Source organism: Sminthopsis crassicaudata, chromosome X (genome assembly GCF_048593235.1).
Source record: "Sminthopsis crassicaudata isolate SCR6 chromosome X, ASM4859323v1, whole genome shotgun sequence".
In the NCBI taxonomy this organism is placed as follows: domain Eukaryota; kingdom Metazoa; phylum Chordata; class Mammalia; order Dasyuromorphia; family Dasyuridae; genus Sminthopsis; species Sminthopsis crassicaudata.
In genome coordinates, this window is record NC_133623.1 from 80,008,811 (window position 1) to 80,028,297 (window position 19,487).

General features: G+C 39.4%; 1 protein-coding gene across 2 annotated transcripts in view; it reads left to right on the forward strand.

Annotated features, from left to right (window-relative positions):
- LOC141548952 (uncharacterized) overlaps positions 1–16,880 on the forward strand; it is a 91,775-nt gene extending 74,895 nt beyond the window's left edge. Inside the window, exons 4-6 of one of the 2 annotated variants that reach the window (XR_012484167.1) lie at positions 11,996–12,225; positions 13,674–13,740; positions 14,805–16,874. Coding sequence is in view for 1 of the 2 variants with exons in the window: in XM_074278280.1 (XP_074134381.1) it covers positions 15,583–16,506 (924 nt within the window). In the remaining variant the exon portion in view is untranslated. Of the gene's footprint in view, positions 1–11,995; positions 12,226–13,673; positions 13,741–14,804 lie in introns of both variants that reach the window. The other variant, XM_074278280.1, reaches the window with a different exon arrangement.
- Positions 16,881–19,487: the final 2,607 nt, after the last annotated feature.

Here is a 19,487-nt window from a genome sequence, read left to right on the forward strand (position 1 = left end):
ATGTAAATCCTTCTGGTCCTGGGGATTTTTTTAGGGAGATGATTAATACTTTGTTCTATTTCTTTTTCTAAAACGAGACTAAGTTATTTATTTCCTCTTCTGTTAATCTGAGCAATCTATAATTTTTTTAGGTATTCCTCCATTTCACTTAGGTTGTCAAATTTATTGGCATAAAGTTGGACAAAGTAACTCCTAATAATTGCTCTAATTTCCTCTTCATTGGTGGATAGTTCTCCCTTTTCATTTATTGAGAGTAACAATTTGATTTTCTTCTTTCCTTTTTCTAATCAAGTTAACTAAAGGTTCATCTAGTTTGTTGGGGTTTTTTTTTTCATAAAACTAACTCTTACTTTTATTTATTAATTCAATAGTTTTTAGTTTTGATTTTATTGATCTCTTCTTTTATTTTTAGAATTTCAAGTTTGGTATTTGATTGGGGGGGTTTAATTTGTTCTTTTTCTAGCTTTTTTAGTTGCAAGCTCAATTCATTGATCTTCTCTTTCTCTATTTTATGCAAGTAAGCATCTAGAGATATCCATTTTCCTCCTTATTACCACTTTGGTGACATCCCACAAATTTTGGTCTGTTGTCTCATTATTGTCATTCTCTTGGATGAAATTATTGATTGTGTCTATGATATGCTGTTTCACCCATTCATTCTTTAGGAAGAGATTATTTAATTTCCAATTACTTTTTGGTCTATTTTTCCCTGGCATTTTATTGCAAGTAATTTTTATTGCAGCTCTCTTAACTTCTCCTTTAGGAATTTAGATGCTACACCACTTGGTGCATATATGTTTAATATTGATATTGCTTCATTATCTATGGTACCCTTTAGTAAGATATAGTTTCCTTCCTTATCTCTTTTAATTAGATCAATTTTTGTTTTTGCTTGATCTGAGATCAGGATTGCTACCCTTGCTTTTTTTGTTGTTGTTGTTTTGTTTTGTTTCACCTGAAGCATAATAGATTCTGCTCCAGCCTTTTACCTTCACTCTGTATGTATTGCTCTGCCTTTTAAATATGTTTCTTATAAACACACACACACACACACACACACACACACACACACACACACACACATATATATAATTTTAGGGTCTCTTTCAGGAGGTGTTTGGTGAATTCTTTCAATAGTCATTTTACCTTCTGATTCTAAGACATCTGGGCAGTTCTTTGATTATTTCCTGAAAATTAGTGTCTAGACTCTTTTTCTCATCATGGATTTCAGGGAGTCCAATAATCCTTAGATTGTCTCTCCTAGATCTATTTTCCAGGTCAGTTGTTTTCCCAATTAGGTATTTTATATTTTTCTATTTTTTTTTCATTTTGGTGGGGTTTGCTTGGCTGATTCTTGTTGTTTCATTGAGTCATTAATTTCCATTTATTCAGTTGTGAATTTTAGTGAATTATTTTCTTTATTTACTTTTTAAACTTCTTTTTGTATTTGCCCAATTGAATTTTTAAGTGAGTTGTTTTGTTCTATGGAATTTTTTTACATTTCACAAATTCTGGTTTGTAAGGAGTTATTTTCTTTTTCTGTTTCACAAATTCTGCTTTTTAAGGAGTTATTTTGTTTTTCTGTTTCACAAATTCTGTTTTTCTTGAAGTTGTTTTCTTTTTCCATTTCCATCAAATCTATCTTTTAATGAGTTATGTGCATTTTCCAAACCCTTTTGTAAAGTTTTCCTTTCCTTTCCCGATTTTTCTTTTAGCTCTCTTTTAAGGTACTTTAAAATTTCTTCTATGAGAGCCTTGTGTGATGGAGACCAAGTTATAGCACCTTTTGGGGTTTCATCTGGAAGCAATCAGCTTTTAGTATCCTCAGGGTTTGATATCTGTCCTTCTCTTTCATCATAAGACCTATCATCAGAGTTCTCTTTACTTTTGTACTCATTTTAAAAAATAATGTAAGGTCTGTTTTTAGGGCAGGGGAGGTTTTCCAAGCTTCCTGTACTAGAAGGAGTTTCCTCTATAAGCAGCCGGAGCTGTGCTGGATCAGTGCTGACTCACTCTCAGTGCTGGGTGGGCATGGTGAGAATCTGGCATTTCAGGATTCACTATTTACCTTTGTGTTTGTGTTGGATGTTTTCTAACTTCTCTGCTGATCTATTGGCTTGCAACACTGCTGCTGTAGATTCCTCCCCATAGATTCTTCACCACGTTGAGTCTGCACCACTCCAGAGAGTCCATACCACTCACAGAGTCTGCACTGCCCTGAGATTCTGTGCTGTCTGTGCTGGCATCTGAGCTCAGCTGCTTGTTCTGGCTGCCTCCCTGCCATTTCCAATTGAAACATACCTTTTCTGGCAATCTTTGAGATTATCTTCTGCTGGTAATTTATTGCATTCCCAATAATTGTGGGTTCTACTGGTACAGAGCTAATTCAGAGGCTGGATTTGCTCATTAGTCTGAGGGTTGTAGGAGAAGATCAGAAAGAAACTTATGTTGTCTATGCCATCTTGGCTCCACCCCCGGAAATCTGAGCTTGGAATTTTCTAACCAATTCTGCCATTTTCCCAGAATCCTCTTACCAAATTTTTAGTCACCTGAAGTCTTCAGCCTTAGCAAGGTCACAAAATTTTACTAACTCTGTGAGAGAAGTTGCTGAAAGAAAATTGTAAAGATCTAAATGACTGAAGTGATCTAATGAAAAACTGGAACCTCTGTATTTTGATATTATTCTGAATTTTGATTTCAGGTATAATTGACTGAATGATCATTAAGTCAATAATCTACATTTAAGGGAAAGATCATGTGTTGTTCAAAAGGAGTGCCATCTAAAAACTGCTAAAAGTGAATGTTAAGACAACTCTGAGATACCATTACACACCTGTCAGATTGGCTAGAATGACAGGGAAAGATAATGCTCAATGTTGGAGGGGATGTGGGAAAACAGTGACACTGATATATTGTTGGTGGAGTTGTGAATACATCCAGCCATTCTGGAGAGTGATTTGGAACTCTGCTCAAACTGTACATACCCTTTGATCCAGCAGTGTTACTACTGGTTTTATATCCCAAAGAGATTTTAAAGAAGGGAAAGGGACCTGTGTGTGCAAGAATGTTTGTGGCAGCCCTTTTCCTAGTGGCTAGAAACTGGAAACTGAGTGGATACCCATCAACAGGAGAATGGCTGAATAAATTGTGGCATGTGAATATTATGGAATATTATTGTTCTGTAAGAAATGACCAACAGGATGATTTCAGAAAGGCCTGGAGAGACTTACAGGAACTGATGCTGAGTGAAACGAGCAGGACCAGGAGATCATTATATACTTCAACAACAGTACTGTATGATGATCAATTCTGATGGACGTGGCCCTCTCCAACAATGAGATGAACCAAATCAGTTCCAATAAAGCAGTAATGAACTGAACCAGCTACACCCAGTGAAAGAACTGTGGAAGATGACTATGAACCACTACATAAAATTCCCAATCCCTCTAATTTTGTCTGCCTGCATTTTTGATTTCCTTCACAGGCTAATTGTACATTATTTCAAAGTCCGATTCTTTTTGTACAGCAAAACAACTGTTTGGACAGGTATACATATATTGTATTTAATTTATACTTTTACATATTTAACATGTATTGGTCAACCTGCCATCTGGGGAAGGGGGTGGGAGTAAGAAGGGGAAAAATTGGAACAAAAGGTTTGGCAATTGTCAGTGCTGTGAAATTACCATGCATATAGCTGGTAAATAAAAAGCTATAATAAATAAAAAAAAGAATCCTATTGAGCAGATTATGCTGAAGTTTGCACTGATGGCAGGCAGAAAATCACTTACAGCACTAAGAAGTCCACCAAAAGGAGAATACATTGACCAGTTAATCAAAGTAGTGGCTGGGACTGGGGCTGGTGGGACAGGTCTGATGGGGGAATTCTGGAGAAATAATGGACAGTATGCCAAGGGTTTCTGTTGGACACACCTGATGGAGGCTATCTTCCCCAGAGAGGCAGCCTTTTACTGAAGCTTTCTTAGGCTGGGATAGAATTTAGAAATTGAATCTGATTTGAGGGCTTGTTTCAGATTTTCCTGAGAGCTTAAAAAGCTTTGGGCTTCCTTTCCTTCCAAGAGAGTCTTTGGGCTGCAGGCTCGTCTAGAGTCAGACTTCCCTTTAGCCACCTCTTCACACCCAAATCCAGATTCTGGGCCTACTGGGTTTTAACTACCTTTTGGGCACCTCTGAAGGCAAGAGTTTTGTCTAAGCTGAAATTATCCATAAGGAGAAACTGCCTCTGGAGGTCAGCCTGAGTCCAGATCCTTCAGATCCATTTGGTTTGTCAGAGGAGCCTTTCATCTTGGACTTTCTCTTTGATCTGAATTCCACATCTTTAGTCACTTAATCTCCCTAGAATCCTTTGGATTCCTAGCTAACATCAATTTGAAATGCAGGCCCACTTTCCAGGACTGTCTCACATCCTAAACTTAGATCCTGTTTGAGTGATTAGGGCCCCACAAAGGCCCAAAGGGTGTGGATTCGTTCTTCTTGACCAGCCAGGGTTTCAGTGTTGCTTGGCAACAGTTGGTCTGGGTATTCACCCTGGTGACTGCCAAGTGCCAGAGACAACAAGGAATCGCTATTCATCCGGCCACAGAGACCCTGAACAGTGATGGGGGAGGGGTGATGTGTGTGGAGGGTGAGGGGCGCAGAAACACTGCCCAAATGCAAGCTTTCTCTGGCCCACAGGAATGATGAGGTCCTGGGGAACTAGGTGGGGTTGGCAGAGAAAGCCTGAAGTACAGATAAGATTACTGCCTGAGGCAAGCAGGGAAGGGCCCTCATGGGAATCAGCTCAGCCTTATTGTCCCGCCCCCGTGGAGGTCTTGGGTAATGCCATCTTAGTGTGTGCAATCAGAAAGCCAAGTTAGGATGTCAAACCCACGATGTTAAATTTCCCTTGTAAATCTGTCCATGGCCTATGCCATCTTTGCTGAATCCCCTTGGGCTTGGCCCACCGTGGCGTTCTTCCTCAAGGTATCTTTCTCCTTATTCTAACTCACTCTTTTAGGGTGCTGAACCCCTCTATGGATTTAGCCTGCCAGCCAAGGCCGTACTCCCACCTCATGGCAGATTGCCTTTCTCTTGGTTAATTGTGAGTTCCACTGGGGAACTTTTCCATCATTAATTGTTTAAAAAGACAAAAACCCTTCCCAAACAAATGACGTTCTCCCAAATCAATTTCCTATTTACCACCCCTGTTGTCTATTTTACCCCTTCATTTTCTCCATAACCTCATCAACACAAGTACCTTATATGAATGCAATGGAATATTATTGTCCTACAAGAAATGATGAGCAGGCTGATTTCAGAAAAGCCTAGAAAGACTTACAGGAACAGATGCTGAGTGAAGTGAGCAGAACCAGGAGATCGTTGTACACAGTAATAACCTGATAAGATGATCATGTGATGGACGCAGCTCTTTTCAACATGAGATGATTTAGGGCAATTCCTGTAGGTTTGTGATGGAGAGAGCCTTCTGCACCCAGAGAGAGGACTGTAGGGACTGAGTGGGGATCAAAGCCTAGCATTTTCCCCTCTGTTGTCGTCTTTTGTTTGCTCTGTTTTCCTTGTTTATTTTTCTTTCAGCTTTTGATCTTTTTTTTTTCTAGTGTAGCATGACAAATATGGAAATATGTTTAAAAGACCTGCACATGTTTAATCTATATTGGATTGCTTGCTGTCTATGGAAGGGGGGGAGGGAGGAGGGAGAAAAATCTAGAACACAAGGTTTTGCAAAGGTGCATGTTGAAAACTGCCTCTGCATGTGTTTGGAAACGTAGGAAGCTATTACAAACAAACAAATGAATAAATACAGGTATTGTATCTTGGCAATAAGAAAGCCATCGTGAATTCTTCACATGTGTTTGGGCCTCGTATTCCAATTAGGGATTGTTATTCGATTCCATCATTTGGTGCTGGACCTCAATCTCTTCAGAGGCAGAGAGCTGTGATCTTTTAGCTCAGCCCCACCCCCTTCCTCTAACATCACAGTCTGATTGTCAAGGGCTACGTGGACTGACCCCCTCAGAAACCGACTCTTGAGCCTCCACTCTCTGGCCAACCCCCATCCTTTCCAAACTCATTAGACTTCAGTGAACTTGAAGGACTTGGCACAAGTCAGCTCTCAGTGGAAGTGGGTGCACGTGCTTGGACACGTACATGACTTTTACTGTTAGCTTAGCATTAACAAGCCAATAAAAAGTATGTCATCTCAATGAGAAAATAACAGGTAAAACATCTGCCAAGCACGCACTTACTGACAGCTTCCCCTGCCATGGAATCCATAGAAGCCCAAATTTTAGGGCTGCAGAATTCCTCTTTCAAGCGGACAGAGGAGCAAGGATACCACTTCCCAGAGGCTGTGTGACATAGGCACACATCAATGCCGGAACCTTAGAGGAAGAGGCAGAAATTCTGGAGGAACTTTGGGTCTGGGGCTCATGACCCAGAGGGTGGACTCAGGACCTCGGTGGGACGGATCGGAAGAAGACAGAAGCTATCTTTGAAAGGAGCTCTCCAGCACATTTTAAAATCCTTTTTTTTTCAATTAATGAAAATTCACCTTCTCTCCAGGGAGGAAAGTCAGAAACAAAACAAGCTTCCTGATCCTGAAGGAAGAATTAAAAGGGGAAAAGAAAAAAGAAAGAAGGAGGATCTAAGGGGATGCTGAACAAATTGTGATGTGTGTGTGTGTGTGTGTGTGTGTGACAAAGTGTAACAAATAGACCATTTTAGAGACTAGGATGTTAGAACAGATACAATGTGAAGTGAATAGAGCCGAGAGGAAAATGTATAGAGAGGTAACATTATGGCAAAGAAAAACAACTTGGAAGCCCAAACAGAGCATTCTCTATTGATCCTGGAGACCAGGGGAAGCCCCTGGAATTTATTGGACAGTGTGTGTGCATTTTGCTGGGCATGTGCCTGCACGTGTGACATGGTCAGAGCTGAGCTTTAGGAAGATCCCTATAGTGGTTGAATGGGGGATGAAGTGCAGTGAGGAGAGACTGAGGCAGGCAGGGCCACAGCCATATTGGGATAGTCCCTTGGGGGATGGGGGGCAGGGTCAGAGGAGACAAAGGGGTGTATTTTGGAGATGTTACAAAGGTAGCATTGACAGACTGAGTATGAGGGGTGGGAGACAGGAAGGAGGCTGGAAGGACACCTTGGATGAGGGCCTAGGGAACTGGGAGGACAGGGGCGTCCTCCACAATGGGAGGACAATTAGAATTAGAGAAGAGAGTTTAGGCAGAAATACAATAGGGTCAGTTGCTAAAGTCTCCTTCCCTTTCTGCCATTGAACTCTGAGCTGCTGGGATTGGGATGCCTCCAACTCCCAAGCCCACTGGGATTGCCTTCACAGCTGGGTGTGCCCATCCTGAGACAGGTACTTGTCTGCTCAAGAGCTGGATTTGACAGATGGGATGAGGGAGCTCCAAGCCAGGCCCAGGCTGCGTTAGGCAGGACATGGGCCTCAAACTCCATGGGATGAGGACCATTCTGCAGGGACGTTGGAGCAGAGGAGGCCTCTAAGCCCTGCCCTGCCCTGAAACAGCTGGCATTTCAGCAAGCCACCTGGAGACAGCCCAGGGCTTACAAGGTAAGCACCCTCCGCCCTGGCAGGATGGGCAAAGACCAAAGGACCACTCAATGCTGACCACACCATGCCGGCCCTGGAAGTCACTCGTTCAAAGGACACTCTGCCTCAAGAAGGCTCCCTCTGACTGAAAGGCTCCAGCCCGACCCTTCCAGTGGTTGCCCCAATAATCTGTGCCTCCCTCCTTTGAAGCTTCAGGTTTCCTCTACCAGCCTCTGCACTGGGGCCGTTGCCCCCTCCCCAAAGCTTTTTAGCTTTCTCTCAGCTGTATCTTCTCCCGTTGGAATGTGAGCTCCCCGAGGGCAAGCACTTGGCTTGTTGACTGACTGCCACACAAAGTCCCTTCAGCCTGGAGTCACCTGGCCAAAAACAGGGCCCCAAACTCCTCCATGGTTCAAGAGAACCAGCAATGGTAACTGAACGAGCTGAATGGAACGCTCCATTTAACCTTTCGACATAAAGCAGAATTCCCTAAAAATTAGAACTCCCGATGGCCGATTTGTCTGCCTTGAGAGACGAAAGGTTCCCCCTCCGTGGAGGACTGAGAAAAAGCTTGTCCTGTTCCTTCGTGGATATATTAAGAAAAGAGCACATGTTGGACTGGATGCGTCCCTTTCAACGGTGAGATTCTCCCCCAGTGGGCTTCCTGGCTGTCCTGGGCCATCCTGGGCCATCCTGGGCCATCCTGGGCTTCCATCCCAGCATCAGTCTCCAGTCAAGAAGATCCAGATTTGGATCTGTGTCCAGCCACAGCCCTTCTGGACATTTGCGCTAATCCCGTGTACCTGACCTCAGTCTCCTCACCTAGTTACAGCAACCCTCGCACTGCCCGCCTCACAGAGTTGTCATGAAGGAGACCCTCTGTCATCCTTGAGGAGCCTCAGAAAGCATTCTGGTCTGTGGCCATGATGGGAAACTGATGGCCACTAGGTGGAGGAAGAAAACCACGAATTCAGAGAGTTCTCGGCCCTTCCTACACCAAGAGACGAGAGACTTCTGACTGCAATTCACCAAATTCGTATTTATTGAGCATCTGAAGAAATTGGGCTGGGGGACCCGGTGAGGAGAAGCCGTGGAGACCTTGTCCTAAGGGAGCTTCCGATCAGGTAGGGAGGTGATACATGTACCCACCAGGCAGATGAACACCAACATATGGCCCACCATGAGGGCTTTGGAGATGCTGGTGGACTGACTGACGAAATAAGCAGTGTCTGTTAAGGACCTAGGACACAGGGAGCAGGGAAGGACCACTTTTGCTTTGGACAGTTGGCAAAGGCTTCGTGGAAAAGCTAGCTCCTACCCTGTGTAGGGAAGGATGACCTTATTCCAGGGGTGGAGGCCAGCCTCAGATATGGACAGAACAAGATCAGAAAATGGAACAGCTCAGAGACTTTTTTTTTTTAATTTTTATTAAAGCTAGTGCTTTTCTCTTAGTCAACAAAATGAGAAAACACTCAATTTTAAATAAAATGAGCATTGATTCCTGAGAAGAATCTGTTACAGTAGCATGTTCTAGCCTGAGAACTGCATTTTTAGGAAAGATAATGTTATACTAGAGAAAATTCAGAGGAAGATAGCCGGAACAGTGAGGAGACTGGAAAAGATATCTCATGTGGAGGATCTGAGAATTATCAGTCTAGGGAATACTATTCTATTCTAATGTTTTAGAAAATATTATATTTAACTACTTTGATTTAAAAAAAAGAAAGGAAATATATCAACTAAGTGGGCATTTAATTAAACAACCCTAAAAGCACACTACTAATCTGAGATGATTTTTCCTAATTTTCCTTTCCCTGATATATTCCTGTTCCCTTCTATTCTTTGTTTGGGCCCCAAAATATAATGTTCAGTCTAGCTTTCAGGAGGTTTTCTGGACCGGCCTTGGTCTCAGAAGGATAGTCACAACAAGGATGGTTAGGAATAGAGTCTAAAGTCTTTATTGTCTCCTTCACAGTCTGTGTCTGCCATAGTCTTTCTCCTTCACAGTCTGTCCCAGTCTGACTGACAATGTCCCAAGTTCTCTCAGTCCTTAATACTATTACAATTACATTATTACAGCATACTGAGTATGTGCCAACTGGAGTGATTGTCATTATATCAAACTAGAGTGATTATATTATTATATCATACTAGATATGTGCGAACTAGAGAACCATTATCTCATCAATTCCACTGAGTTAACATCTTGTTGTAAGTATCCTTGTTTCAAGTATACTTCTCTGGGGGAATTCCGGCCAAGATGGGGGCATGGAGGCAGACAGCTGCTTGAGCTCTCCGTTTTCTCTCAGGGCTTACTTCATGACAAGCCTCAGAATTAATGCTTGACCAGAAAAGAAACCCACAAATAATTACCAACAGAAGACATCCTTGAAATTCGCCAGGGAAAGTCAGTGTTTGCTCAGGGGAGGGGACGAACAGACTGGGCGCAGACTGAGGGCAGGTGGCTAGAGTGAGGCAGGCAGCTTACACAGCTCAGAGCAGAGGGGGGAGGGGTGAGATCTCTTCTGTTTCTGAGAAAAGACATTTACCCCAGTGTGGATGTTCCGTCTTGGCAGCAAGCCAGGAGCAGCAGAGAAGGTGTAAACACCTGAGGTGAAGAATAAAACCCAGGAAAGCTAGCGTCTCTGGTGACCGGCCACCCCCACCCCCACCTGGAGTGACTTACAGCGCATTCTTAGAGCCTCATAGCTCAGACGCAGCACAGCCATCGCTGTCCTGTTAGGGCCTCGCTGCTGTCTCCCATAGTCTGTAGAGGAAGCCCAGGAACACCATCCAGCCCCATCCCCCCCAGAAACAGACCAATTGTTTCTCTTGTCAATTTGTTTTCTTCGATTCCCGCTCTGACAAAATGAACAAAAAATTTAAAAGGGCTCTAACCATTGACAGCTTCTGTATGGAGAGAGAGCAGACTTCAAACCCTGAGGAGACTAAAAGCAGATTGTCTCCAGAGGAATCCCCTAAGGGGGATATGAGCTGCTCCTCAATACATAAGACTCTCATAGAGGAAATCAAAAAGGCTCTCACAAGAGAGCTAGAAGAGAAATTGGAAAAGGAAAGGGAATCTTGGCAAGAGAGTCTGGAGAAGTCATTCCAGGCATTTAAAGACAGAGTGGATAAAGAAAACAAATCACTGAGAAATAAAATTAGTGAGTTGGAAAAAGAAAACAGCTCTCTAAAAAATAAAATGGATGAAATGGAAAAAATAACAACAAAATTCATATGGAAGAATAAAAGGTCGAGAATTGCAAGGGAACTAATGAAAAAAAAGTCAGAGGAAGGTGGTCTAAGTGTACCTGATTTAAAGCTATATTATAAAGCAACAGTCACCAAAACCATTTGGTATTGGCTAAGAAATAGACTAGTTGATCAGTGGCATAGGTTAGGTTCACAGGGCAAGATAGTGAATAAAAATAGCAATCTAGTGTTTGACAAACCCAAAGATCCCAACTTTTAGGATAAGAATTCATTATTTGACAAAAACTGCTGGGAAAACTGGAAATTAGTATGGCAGAAACTAGGCATGGACCCACATTTAACACCACATACTAAGATTAGATCAAAATGGGTCCATGAAATCATGGCATAAAGAACGAGATCATAAATAAATTAGAGGAACATAGGATAGTTTACCTCTCAGACCTGTGGAGGAGGAAGGAGTTTGTGTCCAAGGGAGAACTAGAAACCATTATTGATCACAAAATAGAAAATTTAGATTACATCAAATTAAAAAGCTTTTGTAGAAACAAAACTAAAATGCAGCAAGATTAGAAGGGAAGTAACAAATTGGGAAAACATTTTTTACAATTAAAGGTTCTGATAAAGGCCTCATCTCCAAAATATACAGAGAATTGACTCTAATTTATAAGAAATCAAGCCATTCTCCAATTGATAAATGGTCAAAGGATCTGAACAGACAATTTTCAGATGATGAAATTGAAACTATTTCCACTCATATGAGTGTTCCAAATCACTATTTATCAGAGAAATGCAAATTAAGACAACTCCAAGATACCACTACACACCTGTCAGATTGGCTAAGATGACAGGGACAAATAATGATCAATGTTGGAGGGGCTGTGGGAAAACTGGGACACTGATGCATTGTTGGTGGAGTTGTGAAAGAATCCAACCATTCTGGAGAGCAATCTGGAATTATGCCCCAAAATTTATCATACTGTGCATACCTTTTGATCCAGCAGTGCTACTACTGGGCTTATATCCCAAGGAAATACTAAAGAAGGGAAAAGGACCTGTATGTGCCAAAATGTTTATAGCAGCTCTTTTTGTAATGGCTAGAAGCTGGAAGATGAATGGATGTCCATCAATTGGAGAGTGGTTGGGTAAATTATGGTATATGAATGTTATGGAATATTATTGTTCTGTAAGAAATGACCAACAGGATGAATACAGAGAGGCTTGGAGAGACTTACATCAACTGATGCTGAGTGAAACAAGCAGAACTAAGAGATCATTATACACTTCAACAACAATACTGTATGAGGATGTATTCTGATGGAAGTGGATATCTTCAACATAGAGAAGAGCTAATCCAATTCCAATTGATTAATGATGGACAGAATCAGCTACACCCAGAAAAGGAACACTGGGAAATAAGGGTAAACTATTAGCATTTTTTCTTTTTCTCCCCAGATTATTTTTACCTTCCGAATCCAATTCTTCCTTTGCAACAACAACAACAACAAAATTCGGGTCTGCACATATATATTGTACCTAGGATATACTCTAACATATTTAGTCTGCATGGGAATGCCTGCCATCTAGGGGAGGGGTGGAGGGAAAGAGGGGAAAAATTAGGAACAGAAGGGAGTACAAGGAATAATGTAAAAAATTACCTGTGCATATGTACTGTCCAAAAATGTTATAATTATAAAATTAATTTTAAAAAAGTATACTTCTTTGGAGTTCCAGCCCTCTACAATTCTTCTCTGAAGGTCAACACATAACAAAACCACTCTCAGACCCTCTGTCTGAGACCTTTCTTTCTATGACTTCTGATGATGATAGAGTTCTGAGGGGGACGCATATCATGCACCCACATTAAAACAATATTTTTCTTTCCTTAGTTTTTATAATTTCTTGCTTATGTTTATCTTTTTGTTTCTCACTCTTCCTGTACTTGTATTTCTGCGTTTGTATACAATTGTGGTATTTTCAGACTAGAGGATTTCAGAAATGCTTGAAAATCCTCTATTTCTTTAAAGATCTATTTCTCACCTTGAGAATTAAACTTAATTATTTGTGATTATAGTAAGCTTAGACAAATTGCCTTCTGGAATATTTTATTCTAAGTACTCTACTTTTTTATGATGGTGGCTATTCAATCTTGTGTGAATCTATGGTTCTTCCAAGCCTACTGGAATTTTTTTCTGGCTGTTTGCAGTATTTTTTTAAACTTAGTAGCTTGACATTTTTGATCTAATATTCCTGGGAGTGTCGTTTTAAGATTTATCTTAGAGAGTGATTGGTCAAGTCTTTCAATTTTTACTTTGTCCTCTGGGTCTAAGAAATCTGGGCAGTTTTCTTTTAGGATTTCTTGAAATATCATGTCTAGTTTTTCTATTCTTAGCAGTGCAATGATGCAATACTATTCTGAAGAATTTATGAAAAAATGCTATCCATATCCAGAGGAAAAACTGTTTGTATCTGAATATAGATTGAAGTATAATTTTTAACTTTATTTTTCTTGAGGGTTATTTTTTGAAGGAAATGGAAATCTGTGGGTTTTTTTGAAACAAGATTTTTATGGATATGTTTTGTAAAACTTCACATGTGCCTTTTCAATGGGGTGAGGAGGAGAGAGAATCTGGAACTCAAAGTTTTAAAAACAAATGTTAAAATTATTTTACATGTAACTGGAGAAAATAAAAGTGTTAAATCAGAAAGAAAGAAAGAAATCATGCCTAGGCTCTTTCTCTTGAGGTTTTTGGATAGTATAATGATTTTTAAATTATCTTTTTAAAATATGTTTCCAGGTCAGTTGTTTTTCTTTTGCAGTAATTTTTTTTCAGTCTTTTGAGTTTGTTTTAATATTTTTATTTTCCAGGAATTTTGACTAAGCTTGTGAACAAGAAGTGTTTTTATTTGAAGCTTTGTTCATAGATGCATTGAAGGTATTCTCTTCTGTTTTTTTACAGTTCCTTTTCTTTATTTAAATATAGTTTGATACTCTGTATTACAAAAGTATCCCCAGATGGGTTGTTTTCAGAGTATAATGGCAAGAGTCAGAGGACCTGAGGTTTTATCAATATGAAGAACACATAAAGCTTAGCTGATAACTATTAAAAGATCAATTACAACTAAATTCTTTACAACTCATTTTGAGCCCTTCCTACTTTTTTTATTAAAGCTTTTTATTTTCAAAACATATACATGGATAATTTTTCAACATTGATCTTTGCAAGACCTTGTATTCCAATTTTCCCCTCCTTCTCCCCACCCTTCCCCTAGATGGCAAGCAATCCAATATATGTTAAACATGTTAAAATATATGTTAAGTCCAATATATGTATACATATTTATACAATTATCTTGCTGTACAAGAAAAATCAGATCAAAAAGAAAAAAAATGAGAAAGAAAACAAAATGCAAGAAAACAACAACAAAAAGAGTGAAAATGCTAGGTTGTGTTCCACTTTTACTTCCCACAGTCTTCTCTCTGAGTGTAGATGGCTATCTTCATCACAAGATCTTTGGAACTGGTCTCAATCATCTCATTGTTGGAAAGAGTCACATTCATCAGAACTGATTATAGTAAAATCTTCTTGTTGCCGTGTATAATGATCTCACTATTCAGTAAATTTCATTATTAAGTATATGGATTCTTTGGATCAGTGTCTTTTGTTTATGCTCCCTGAACTGACCATTATTTTCATTGCATTATGGTCTGTGAAAGGATGTGCTTACTATTTCTGACTTTTAAAATGTTTGCAATATCTCTATGCCCTAATAAATAGTCAATTTTATAAAAGTTCCATGTGAAAAATGTTAATTCTTTAGCATTTCCATTTAGAAGATGTCAAAAGACTTTTAGCTCTTTTTTGTTGTTTTGTTATATGTTCTAGCAATTTGTTCAGTTTTGTTTTCCCTTCTATTTGTATTTCATTTATCCAAACCTGAGAGAGCCACATGAACATTTGCTATTACATTTGTCTCACTGTCTTATGTCTTTTTGTAGGCCTGTTGTTTCCTTCATGAGGCCCAGTGCATCCAGTCGGGAAGACCAGAATTCAGATTTGTTCCTGGAACACTTACTAGCTGTAGAACCCTGGGCAACACAGAATAGTTCCCAGTTTCCTCAACTATAAAATTCATTTAATAACAGCACTACCAGACTTCCGGCCAAGATGGCGGCGTGGAGGCAGACAGCTGCTTGAGCTCCTCGTTTTCTCTCAGAACTTACTTCGTGACAAGCCTCAGACTTAATGCTTGACCCAGAAAGAAACCCACAAATAATCACCAAGAGAAGACATCCTTGAAAGTCGCCAGAAAAGGTCTGTGTTTGCTCGGGGGAGGGTCAATCAGACTGGGCGCAGACTGAGGGCAGGCAGCCAGAGCGAGACAGGCAGCTCACACAGCTCAGACCTGAAGGGGAGGGGTACGATCTCTGCCGTTTCTGTGAAAAGACTTTTTCCCCAGTGTGGATACTCCATCTTGGCAGCAAGCTGGGATCAGTGGAGAGGGTGTAAACACTGGAGGTGAAGATTAAAACCCCGGAAAGCCAGCGTCTCTCAGAACCCGGCCACCCCCAACCCCCACCTGGACTGATTCAGTGCGTTGTCAGAGCCTCAGAGCGCAGACTCAGTACAGTCATTGCTGTTCTGTTAGTGGATATCTGCTGCCCTACCCCCAGTCTGTAGAGGAAGCTCATTAATACCATCCAGCCCCATCCCCCCCAGAAACAGACCAATTGTTTCTCTTGTCAATTTGTTTTCTTCGATTCCCGCTCTGACAAAATGAACAAAAAATTTGAAAAGGCTCTAACCATTGACAGCTTCTCTATGGAGAGAGAGCAGACTTCAAACACTGAGGAGACTAAAAACAGACTGTCCCCAGATGAATCCCCTAAGAGGGATATGAGCTGCTCCTCAATACAAAAGAATCTCCTAGAGGACATCAAAAAGGCTCTCACAAGAGAGCTGGAAGAGAAATGGGAAAAGGAAAGGGAAGCTTGGCAAGAGAGCCTGGAGAAGTCATCCCATGCATTCAAAGACAGAGTGGATAAAGAAATCAAATCATTGAGAAACAAGATTAGTGAGCTGGAAAAGGTAAACAACTCCGAGGAAAACAGGATTAGTGAGCTGGAAAAAGAAAACAGCTCTCTAAAAAATAAAATGGAAAAAAATTCCATAGAAGATAAAAACTCAATTGGACAATTACAAAGAGATATAAAAAAAGTGAGTGAAGAAAATACATCATTGAAAATTAGACTGGAACAAGCAGAAATGAATGATTCAAGGAGAAATCAAGAGGGAGTCAAGCAAAACCAGAGAAATGAAATAATTGAAAAGACTGTCAAGTACCTTATTGGAAAGACAACAGACCTGGAAAACAAATCCAGGAGAGACAATTTGAGAATAATCGGACTCCCTGAAAAATGTGAGGAAAAAAAGAGCCTGGACACTATTTTCCAGGAAATTATCAAAGAGAACTGCCCAGACATTTTGGAAACAGAGGGTAAAATAGACATTGAAAAAATTCATCGATCACCTACTGAAAGGGACCCTAAAATCAAAACGCCAAGAAATATAGTGGTCAAGTTCAAGAACCATCAGACAAAGGAAAAGATATTGGAAGCTGCTAGAAAAAAGCAATTCAGATATGGAGGATCCACAATAAGGATAACCCAGGATCTAGCAGCGTCCACATTAAAAGAATGAAAGGCCTGGAATATGATATTCCGAAAGGCTAAGGAACTTGGTATGCAGCCAAGAATAACTTACCCAGCAAGAATGAGCATCATTTTCCAGGGAAGAAGATGGACATTTAACAAAATAAATTAATTCCATCTATTCTTGATGAAAAAAACAGACCTACACAAAATGTTTGATCTTTAAATACAGAACTCAAGAGATTTCTAAAAAGGTAAAAAGAAATCTTGAGAACTATACTTTTGTCAAAAAAATATGTAAAGAACATATGTACAATTTGTCTTAGAAACTAGAGGTGGAAAGGTGGGGGAGGGATACTAAAAAGGGAGGGCTGTGAAAAGCAAGTGGTGTTCACAAGTTTAATACTGGGTGGGGGGGTAAAAGGGAAGGAAAGGGGAAAAGCATAAGCAGGGGTTAGTAGGATGGCAAGCAATATAGAATTAGTCCTTCTAACCATAAATGTGAATGGGGCAAACTGCCTCATAAAGAGGAAGCAGTTAGCAGACTGGATTAAAAGTCAGAATCCTACTATATGTTGTTTATAGGAAACACACCTGAAACAGGATGAGACATTCAAACTAAAAGTAAAAGGGTGGAGCAGAATCTATTATGCTTCAGGCAAAACCAAAAAAGCAGGAGTAGCCATCCTCATCTCAGATCAAGTAAAAACAAAAATTGATCTAATTAAAAGAGATAAGGAAGGGCATTATATCCTGCTAAAGGGCAGCATCAATAATGAAGCAGTATCAATATTAAACATGTATGCACCAAGTGGTGCAGCATCTAAATTCTTAAAAGAGAAATTAAGAGAGCTGCAAGAGGAAATAGATAGCAAAACTATAATAGTGGGAGATCTCAACCTTGCACTCTCAGAATCAGATAAATCAAACCACAAAATAAATAAGAAAGAAGTCAAAGAGGTAAATAGAATACTAGAAAAGTTTGATATGATAGATCTTTGGCGAAAGCTAAATGGAGACAGAAAGGAATATACTTTCTTCTCAGCAGTTCATGGAACCTATACAAAAATTGATCATATACTAGGGCATAAAAACCTCAAAATCAAATGCAGTAAGGCAGAAATAATAAATGCATCCTTTTCAGACCATAATGCAATCAAAATTACATTTAATAAAAATCCAGGGGAAAATAGACCAAAAAATAATTGGAAACTAAATAATCTTATACTAAAGAATGATTGGGTAAAACAGCAAATCATAGACATAATTAATAACTTCACCCAAGAAAATGACAATAATGAGACATCATACCAAAATGTGTGGGATACAGCCAAAGCAGTAATAAGGGGACATTTTATATCTCTACAGGCCTACTTGCATAAAATAGAGAAAGAGAGGGCCAACGAATTGGGCTTACAACTAAAATTGCTAGAAAAGGAACAAATTAAAAACCCCCAGACAAACACAAAACTTGAAATTCAAAAAATAAAAGGTGAGATTAATAAAATTGAAAGTAAAAAAGCTATTGAATTAATTAATAAAACAAAGAGTTGGTTCTATGAAAAAACCAACAAAATAGACAAACCCTTAGTAAACCTGATTTAAAAAAGGAAAGAGAAAAAGCAAATTGTTAGTCTTGAAAATGAAAAGGGTGAACTCACCACTAATAAAGAGGGAATTAGAACAATAGTTAGGAGCTACTTTGCTCAACTTTATGCAGATAAATTCGATAACTTAAATGAAATGGAAGAATACCTTCAAAAATATAGCTTGCCCAGATTAACAGAGGAAGAAGTAAGTAGTCTAAATAGACCCGTCTCAGAAAAAGAAATAGACCAAGCTATTAACCAACTTCCTAAGAAAAAGTCCCCAGGACCAGATGGATTTACATGTGAATTCTACCAAACATTTAAAGAACAACTAACTCCAATGCTATGTAAACTATTTGAAAAAAATAGGGATTGAAGGAGTCCTACCAAATTCCTTCTATGACACAGACATGGTACTGATACCTAAACCAGGTAGATCGAAAACAGAGAAAGAAAACTATAGACCAATCTCCCTAGTGAATATTGATGCTAAAATCTTAAATAAGATATTAGCAAATAGATTTCAGAAAATCATCCCCAGGATAATACACTATGACCAAGTGGGATTTATACCAGGAATGCAGGGCTGGTTTAATATTAGGAAAACTATTAGTATAATCGACCATATCAATAACCAAATTAACAAAAACCATATGATCATCTCAATAGATGCAGAAAAAGCATTTGATAAAATCCACCATCCATTCCTACTAAAAACACTTGAGAGTATAGGAACAAATGGACTATTCCTTAAAATAATAAGGAGCATATATTTAAAACCGTCAGTAAACATCATATGCAATAGCGATAAACTAGAACCTTTCCCTATAAGATCAGGAGTGAAACAAGGTTGCCCACTATCACCATTACTTTTCAATATAGTACTAGAAACTCTAGCCTCGGTAATAAGAGCCGAGAAAGAGATTCAAGGAATTATAATAGGTAAGGAAGAAATCAAACTATCACTCTTTTCAGATGACATAATGGTATACTTAGAGAACCCCAAAGACTCTGCTAAAAAGCTATTAGAAATAATTCAGAATTTTAGCAAAGTTGCAGGATACAAAATAAATCCACATAAATCCTCAGCATTTTTATACATTAACAACACAATCCAACAGCAAGAGATGCAAAGAGAAATTCCATTCAAAATAACGGTCGATAGTATAAAATATTTGGGAATATATCTACCAAAGGAGAGTCAGGAATTATATGAGCAAAATTACAAAAACACTTGCCACAAAAATAAAGTCAGATTTAAATAATTGGAAAGACATTCAATGCTCTTGGATAGGCCGAGCAAATATAATTAAGATGACAATACTCCCTAAACTAATCTATTATATATATATTATAATAGTGCTATACCAATCAGACTTCCAAGAAACTATTTTAATAACCTAGAAAAAATAACAACAGAATCCATATGGAACAACAAAAG